Here is an 8,740-nt window from a genome sequence, read left to right as displayed (position 1 = left end):
CCAGCCCAGCCAGCAAGGCCACGCACAGGAGGTAAAAGAGGTTCTTGGCCCGTGTGTTTCTCAGGCTGGCAAGGGGGGAGAGGAAAAGAGAGGGCCGGCACTGAGGGATTTCTTCACGGCACTGGTGGAAGAAACCGGAGAGGCGCACACAGAGCAGGAGCATGGCCACGAGGCACAGCAAGTACCAGATCTCTCTCCGGTAAGAAGAAAAGCCAAGGAGCTGCGGCTTGGGGCCTTCGGGCACAGTCAGGCGACCGTCCCAGTGGAGCTTCCCTACTAACACCACCACCAGCGAGGCCAGCAGGAAGGGGGCCACCCGGGCCTCAGCCACCACAAAGCTATCAGAGAACATAGCTCCGCAGCGGAAGAGCAGAATGCTCATGGGGAAGGCCAGCCCCAGCCATTCTCGCAGCCTCTGCCTCAGGCCAGCGCTGGCCAAGGGTGGCTGACTGCCCACCAAACGGGCTCGCTTAGGATGCTGGCCCCACCAGTGCCAGAAAAAACCCAGCTGAGAAGCAGCGGCTGTGCATGACACCACCAGGAGGAGATCCAGCCCCTCCCGGGTGAATGCATGGGCCAGTCCAAGCAGAACAGCCACCACAAGGCCCCAGAACAGTGGGTACAGGAGGCAGCTGCGATAGAAAGAGTCCGATGCTGTGGCCAGGTCTGAGGCAATGTAGCAGAGCAAGCAGGAAGCAGCAATAAGGGTGCAGCCCCCCACCATACGCAGCAGGTGGAAGCGGGCCCAGGACTGGGTGCACACAGCCCGTGCCTCCCGCAGGTAGAGCTGGAAGCGACTGATGAGGCTTCTCAGCCTGGACTCCAGCTCCGGAGGCACCGGTGTTGCTCCCTGCACCTGGGCCAAGAGCTGAGCGTGCTCCTCCACAGCACCAGAGAAGAGCTCCTGCAGGTGCTGGAGTTGCTCTGCTGGCAGGTCCTGAGCCACCAGTGAGTAGGAGTGCAGGAAGCGGTCCACCTGCAGGAGAGGGGACATAGCGTCAGACAGCAGCACTGGGACCACTGGGAAAAGGATTCACTGCCTCATACAGCCCCTTCAGAATGGAAACAGCCCCAATCTGCCAATGCCTGCCAGAACAGACCTGTCCCCAGCTGCATCACCCCGGGCTGGTCACCCAAATCCAGGATATGACCTGCAGGGAACACAATCCCTCTGCCAAAGTGACATCACTCTGAAGTGACATATGCATCCTGACAGCCACACTGACTCCTCTCAGTTCTTCACCTGCACGTGCGCCTCTGGTAACGTTGTGCATCACTAAGGGCTTTTATACAAAGAGTCTTGGTAACAATAAGGCAAATGTCCCCCAGAAGTTTGACTCATTACTAGCTATTGTATGCACCCAATGTTGACTTTTACATAGTTTGTCTCAGGATAGACATCCAATTACAGCGCTTATAGTGGATCAAATCAAACTGCTCCCTCTTCTTCAAGACAGGCACATTAACCCACTGTACCATAGGCTAAGGAGAGCTCATTCTGCTTCCTACAGCAATAGGACAGAAACAGAGGCAGCTATGATCCTGAAGTTGTAAAAAGTCTTGCAAGGGCATTACCAGGGCATTACCGTCCTAACATCCAGCTGCTCAGCAGCATATAGCTGCTCAAGCCCTGAAACACACCAATATCTTCACATGCCTTCCAGTCGCCTCAGATCATTGGCAGAATCAGCCAGCCTCTACCTATGAATGGCAAACATACGCAGCAGCTCTCTTGCAGGCCTGCACAACCTCCCTGGCATGCAAAAGCTTCTTCAACACCAACATGATCGAGCCAGAAACCTCCTCAGATGAATGAGGACAAACATTTAAACAGACAGGACTGGATAACACTAATTCCTAACAGATGATGATCGATATCGTCAGTAACTAATGGACAGTAACATACACTATCATCTTTAAATGACAAAGCACTCTGTTGCTCTATAAATACACAGCAGAGGGGCTGAACATTTCCGTCTTCCCATCAGCAATCATATCCTCTCCAGCTCCTCACTGACTTGCACCAGTGGTGTTAAACTGGCACACCGAGGGGCTGGCCGGGGGCTGGGGGAGTTATTCTTGCGCTCCTAGCAATCCAGAGGTCCCTCAAAGGCAGACCAGCACATAGCTGAGACACATGCCTTGCAACACGCGTGGCAAATCTGTTTCTGTAGCATGCCCAGAGCCACAATGGACAGTGCTCATGTCCTCCACAGAGGCGCTGGCTTGCCCTGGCACATGGCCTGCTCCATTGCCTGGGCTTCTTTATTACCTGGTATAGTCACTCTTATAGGCCGCACCTCTCATACTGTGGGACTTTTGGGACCCTCACTACAAGAAGGACATTGAGGTGCTGGAGTGAGTACAGAGAAGGGCAACGAAGCTGGTGAGGGGGCTGGAGAACAAGGCTTATGAGGAGCAGCTGAGGGAACTGAGGTTGTTTAGTCTGGACAAAAGGAGGCTGAGGGGAGACCTTATCGCTCTCTACAACTACCTGAAAGGGGGTCGTAGCAAGGCGGGTGTTGGTCTCTTCTCCTAGGTAACTAGCGATAGGACAAGAGGAAATGGCCTCAAGTTATGCCATTTAGGTTTAGATTGGCTATTAGGAAAAATTTATTTACTGAAAGAGTGGTCAAGCATTGGAACAGGCTGCTCAGGGAGGGGATGGAGGCATCATCACTGGAGGTGTTGAAACAACATGTAGATGTGGCACTTCGGTACATGGTTTAGTGGGCATGGTGGAGTTGGGTTGATGGTTGGACTTGATGATCTTAGAGGTCTTTTCCAACCTTAATGAACCTGTGATTTAAATTCTGTCATTCAGCTCTTGGGATTCTGTATTTTGTTCCACTTGGTGTAAACTGTTCCTTCTCTATCCCACCACACTGTCACCTGCTACATGGTGTTTCTTTTATTTAGTCCTTTGTTACTGTTTTCCTTCTGCCACTGATCTAGAATAGCTTTTTAGCTAACAGCTTTGTATCCAAAACTGAAGCAGCATTAAGGCATCTGTTTGTAGTCTCGAATCTCCATTAATGAGACTTGCCCAAAGTTGTATTCAGCCTTGAGGAACCAGCCTTTGCACCAGCCTCCCCAGCTACCAAATCCGCCTCTGATCATCTGGGTCCAACCCTCATCCTGAAGCAAATGCCACCTTCCCAGCCAGTATTTTCCACACCACAGCACTCACCACCAAGCACTCAACAGGTCTCCCACTTCTCTTGTGGGAAAATAGTGCTGCCTTTTACTGGAGCAAACACTACAAGGAGGTAACTCTTCAAAATAAATTCCCCACGAAGATAACACCATGTCATCGCCCAATCTCCACCAAACAGAAGAGGTTTGTGCTTAAAAAGCCATTCTTTCTCCTCTCTAGTTCAATGGGGAAGCCTACCACAGGCTGTACCTGCTTGGCGTTGATGTGATAGACCGAGAGCTGCTGCAAGGCTGCAGACACAGTGTCGCCATCCCCGGAGAACAGCTCAGCCATCACCTCCCCGATGCTACTGTAGGGGATGGGCACACCCAGCAGCAGGGCCACAGTGGGCACCAGGTTCACTTGGGGAATGGCCTCAGGCTCCTGGGGAGACAGGGGAGAAATTGGAAATTCAGAAAGAACACAGCAATGCGGCTTTTCACTCAGGTTAGAGGACAACAGGGAAGACATCCCTGTTCAGAGGAGAATCTAGGGAAGCCAGGAGTAGGAAAACAGAGGGGAAGGCAGAGGCACAGCTCTGCCCTTCCCAAGTGCCCTGCAGAGGGTAGGATGCCTGTTGGGAGCTGCAGATTCTTGGGTATGGCCCTGGAGCTCACCTCTAGCTCCCCTGGTCCCACTCAAACACCCCCCACAGCTAGAGGGGCCTGAACATGGGTCCCAAACACTTCAGTCACCTGCATCCTGTGTCAGCCTTTCTGCTGTTCCCTCAGGAAAGGTGACAGACTCCCTGCCCCTCTCAACCTAAACAATCCCAATTGAGTCATTACTCTCTGTAACACCAGGACGCAGTTTTCACCCTGGATGCCACCTCAGGTGCTGACAGTTAAGAATCAGCTTCTTCTCACCTCTGGAGGGCCAGTGCCAAATAGGGCTGTTTTGCTGTACACAAACAGTGCTGCATTCACTTCCTTCTCACTGTCGCCGCCATGGTCTCCGGTGTCTGTCATGCCATGGTCCCCAGCCACCAGAAGAAGGGTGTCATTCCCCAGGTGATCCACCAAGGACCTGTCACCAGGATAAGAAAAGTCAGGTCCTACCTGGGCCAGGGCCCAAATAGCCCAGGTGGAAGATGACATGTCCCCTTCCTGTACCATGGAGGTGAAGCCCACAAAACGATATGAGCAAAGTGCTGACATAAGAGCTGTAACAACTGAGCCAGGTACCAGGGTAGTGGATGCTTTAAAACCAAACTGAAAATTCAGAGCCCTGAGACAGAGTGGACTGATCTTGCTTGGGTCCCTAGTGAACGGTAGCTGGTCCCTCGGTGCCTTCAGGGATCTTGACAAAATGGAATTCAGAAAAAAGGTTCCCAAGAGGAACAAGTTTTAGGCTGCTTCTATTTGGGTCTTGTATACTGCACCATGTTGTGTGAGCAATCTCCTACTTTTAAGGAAAAAAAGAGATTTGTCCTGCAGTAGGTATGCAGTAGGTATGGCACTCTCAGATGCAGCAGGACAAGCTACCCACTCCTTCTAGCAGCAAAAATTAAAGCAGTCCCAAGTCAAAAGCCGCAGAATTTTGCGCTGAGGTAAGGCTGCATGATCAGGTTTTCTGGATCCCATTCTGCCCTCTGACACAAAGATGCAACTCAGGGACCTGTGCAGTAAATGCTGCCTTCCCTCGCCAGAGTTCTCCAAGTAGTTCTCAAACATTAACCAAACCTCACTCAGTGTGACAATGTCCATTTTAAAGACAGAAAGAGTGAGGCTCAGCTGTACTCCAGCTGCACCATCACCTGATGGTTTGTTTGAGAACCAAAGCTCCAAGACCTGAAGAGAGCCTTACCTCTGAAACCAAACCTCTTCTGAAGATGCTGCCCCATAGCTGGGGTTTCAGCTGCTGCTGGCCAAAGCCGTTCTCTGTGTTAAACAGGCACAGTAACCACTCCCTGTTGCCCTCTGCATCTGTAAGTTCCCTGGGAAAACCCCACCAGCGTGGCTGAAGGAGCAGGCCAGCTGGCAATCCCACCACCACCACACTAATCACCTGAGCATCTCATTCATCTGGGTGAGCTTCTTCGCCATTTCAGGATGGTCAGGTCCGTGTTTGTGCCCACAGTGGTCCACGCCGAGGAAGTGAGCAATCAGCACGTCCCATTCACCACTGTCAACTGCAGAACAAGAGCAGCATTATCACATACTAGCCTGGGATTCAGGCACAGGCTCTACACCTGGATCCTTCTGCCAGAGCTTTCTGGCTGCCTCTGGAAAACGCTGTTTCTTCCCATCCTGCCATTGTCACTCCCAGCTCTCAAGTAGGTTGATGCAGGTTTTAAGAGAGGCACACTCTTGGTCTGCAGGTGCCTGGGTGCAATGCCACAGGGAGCTCAACACCTGGCAAGCACCCCAGTATCCATGGTTTTTGTTCACCACCCCACAGAAAGGGAATGGCCTGATGTCACACAAGACACCTTGAACTACCCTTAACTCAAACTGCCGCAAACTAAGCTAAACCAAGGGGATGCTCAGGAAAAGGAGAAGCCAGAACTCCAGTCTTCCCCTGGAGATATTTCAGGTCAGACTCATCAATCTGCCGCTCTGCACCCCACCCAGGACAGGGGCCTGGCACAGCAATGCTGTCTGTAGCTTGAAAGTTATCCCCACCTCTCCCCTCTGCTTCAGGGCCTTGACACATGAAAACCAGCATACTTGGAGTTAAATGATGAACTACAGCTCTTCCACAAGACACAAGGACTTGCCTATGAAAGGCCACTGTACCCTTGATTCACTTAGATTCATATACAAATAAAGCAAAGAGATTCCCCTTGGTCCCAGGGCCTCAGGGAGGAGTCTGAAATCACATTAAAATTCACAAACCAATCTCATACTTCACCTTCTTCCCACAACTAGGAGCCACTGATGCTCTGCTGCAAGCAGCGCTGTGCCCCAGCCTCTTGGCAGGTAGCTGCACTGTTGTGCACAGTGCTTCTCAGAGCACTGTGTCCCTGCGCAGGCAGCCACGTGTCAAAATTAAGCTGTTCCTCCTGCTCTTTCCTGCCAGTTTAAAATTCACAAACCAATCTCATACTTCACCTTCTTCCCACAACTAGGAGCCACTGATGCTCTGCTGCAAGCAGCGCTGTGCCCCAGCCTCTTGGCAGGTAGCTGCACTGTTGTGCACAGTGCTTCTCAGAGCACTGTGTCCCTGCGCAGGCAGCCACGTGTCAAAATTAAGCTGTTCCTCCTGCTCTTTCCTGCCAGTGTTTTCTAGGACAGATATAGAAGTCTAACCTTTTTTTCTTCCAAAGAGAGAAAAGGTATTTACAGAAACAGTTTACAGGCCCAAAAGCTGGTTTATCTGTGGCAATCCAGCTAGAGCACTGTAATCCCCGGGCAGCAGCGTGTGACTGCGTAGTGCCACTTTGTAACAGAAAAAACTCTTCACTCCTACCCCAAACTTGCAGTAGGGCCCCCACATAATGAAGAGAGTTATCCAGGCACTGGGGAAAAAGCTGCTTACCAGTTGGATAGAGATGCTGCAGGATCCCATTGTCCACAGTGTGAAGATCCTTCACGTTAAAAGAAGGGAAGAAATAAGAGCGGAAGAACTTCTTTGGGAAGAGTCCTTCCCATGTGTCATCACCCATGAAGACCACTCTCCTTCCTGACTCAGAAAGAAATGAAATAATCACAGAATCACTAAGGTTGGAAGGGATCTTCAAGATCATCAAGTCCAACCATTAATCCAGCGCCACCATGTTCCCTAAACCATGTCCTGAAGTGCCACATCCACTCATTTGGTGCCCCCACCCCCCCCCGGGGCAGCCGGTTCCAATGCTTGACCACCCTCTCGGTGAAGAAATTTTTCCTAATATCCAATCTAAACCTCCCCTGGCGCAACTTGAGGCCATTTCCTCTCATCCTATCGCTGGTTACTTGGGAGAAGAGACCAACACCCACCTCACCACAACCCCCTTTCAGGTAGTTGTAGAGCGTGATAAGGTCTCCCCTCAGCCTCCTCTTCTCCAGACTAAACAACCCCAGTTCCCTCAGCCGCTCCTCATAAGACTTGTGCTCCAGGCCCCTCACCAGCTTCGTTGCCCTTCTCTGGACACGCTCCAGCACCTCAGCATCATTCTTGTAGTGAGGGGCCCAAAACTGAACACAGGATTCCAGGTAACGAGAGTGGGCTCCCTGCTCATGCTGTTACACACACTGGTGCAAAGAGCCTGGGCAGATCCAGGTCAGGGCCTGGAGCACTGGCTCCTCTTCAATCCACACTCAAAACCGACCTAAAATTAAAATGACCATCTGGCTGTAAATGAGTTTGAGTATAGGGAGTGACTACTCCTGTTTTTAAGCCTACAAGTGCCCTCACCCCCGCAATCCACCTGCACAACCTCTCGACTCATTGTTGACCTCTGACATGTCACCCCAGCAGAAAGACCCATGGGTCAGACAGGCCAGGAAGCAGACAGGTATCCCCCATACTACCACAGCAGTTAGGAAGGTGCAGCATGAAGCAGACAAACCCTCACCCAAGGCCTGCAACCCCACTGTAAAACACAAGGCGGTAGATGGCTGCTGACAAGGGCCTAAGTAGTAGCCGTGAGTCCTGAGCCCTGACTTTAAACACAATGGTGGTGGGTTTTCTTATGTGAAAAGAGAAGACAAAAGCACTGATGCTTCCCACAGCCCTCACTCTGCTTGCCCTGCCTGCCACAAGCCAGCCCTCCATGTTTCCACAGAGCCTCTCCAGCCTGGGAGTGGGAACCATTTCCTCTGAGGCTGCGGCTCTGGCATAGGGTCTACCAGTGTTTTTCACCTCATATAATTTACTGTGTTTGCCCACCTTGCTCACACACCGGGGAGCGGATAACCTAGTCATGTTGCCTCATCCCTTGCACTGGTATTTGTGACACTCTGAGCCCTGGAAGGAAATCTCTCTGGATAACACAAGACTGTGCCCTGTCCCCTTCTCTCTACTCCATCATCCCACCCTAACAAAACTTGTGCAGCTGCACTAAGCATAACCCAGCAGCACCAAAGTACACAGAAAACATGATGAGGTCACTGCCTAAGAGATGCAGGCAGCTGCCCAGGCAGGCTTGCTGCCTGAGTGACAGCCCCACAGCAGACCTGGCACCAGCTCCTCCCTCGTTGTGTGTCTCACCTGAACGCAAACATGACATGAACACAAACACACCAAGACTGACTGCCCTTGGCTTTGTACAGCCATTCCTTGGTGGTCACCTTGTGGCAGTCCCCATCAGTACAGCCACTTTCACCTGCTTTCTCATTATCTTTGAAGATGATAAAGCCATGGTCCCAGCTACTTCTTACTCCCAGCACCTCTTGCATGACAGCTCTGCCTGAGACAACTGTCACCTGAGTAGGGCAAAAGAATTAGCTGACAGGGTGGAGGTGTTGTAAGCAGTTCCCTTCCCAGCGAGAGAGGAATACAGGTCCTGTGCGAGTGCTGGCCAGTGGTTTGCACGTGTGCTGTCCCAGCAGGACATCACCCCTGCCCACCTACCGTTCTGCACCAGCTGTGCCAGCAGGTTGTCCTCCTGAATCGCATAGG

General features: G+C 51.8%; 1 protein-coding gene across 1 annotated transcript in view; it reads right to left on the bottom strand.

The window, feature by feature from the left end:
• Nucleotides 1-8,732, bottom strand: part of PIGO (phosphatidylinositol glycan anchor biosynthesis, class O) — a gene marked incomplete at its 5' end in the record, with an annotated part of 12,190 nt that extends 3,458 nt beyond the window's left edge. Inside the window, 6 exons of the mRNA XM_010297442.1 lie at nt 6-976; nt 3,407-3,580; nt 4,063-4,222; nt 5,204-5,327; nt 6,677-6,820; nt 8,693-8,732. Coding sequence (XP_010295744.1) covers nt 6-976; nt 3,407-3,580; nt 4,063-4,222; nt 5,204-5,327; nt 6,677-6,820; nt 8,693-8,732 — 1,613 coding nt within the window. The remainder of the gene's footprint in view (nt 1-5; nt 977-3,406; nt 3,581-4,062; nt 4,223-5,203; nt 5,328-6,676; nt 6,821-8,692) is intronic.
• Nucleotides 8,733-8,740: the final 8 nt, after the last annotated feature.

This window comes from Phaethon lepturus, unplaced genomic scaffold (genome assembly GCF_000687285.1).
Source record: "Phaethon lepturus isolate BGI_N335 unplaced genomic scaffold, ASM68728v1 scaffold25181, whole genome shotgun sequence".
Classification (NCBI taxonomy): domain Eukaryota; kingdom Metazoa; phylum Chordata; class Aves; order Phaethontiformes; family Phaethontidae; genus Phaethon; species Phaethon lepturus.
Note: the sequence above shows the minus strand (reverse complement) of the source record. Positions and strands in the feature narration are given on the sequence as shown.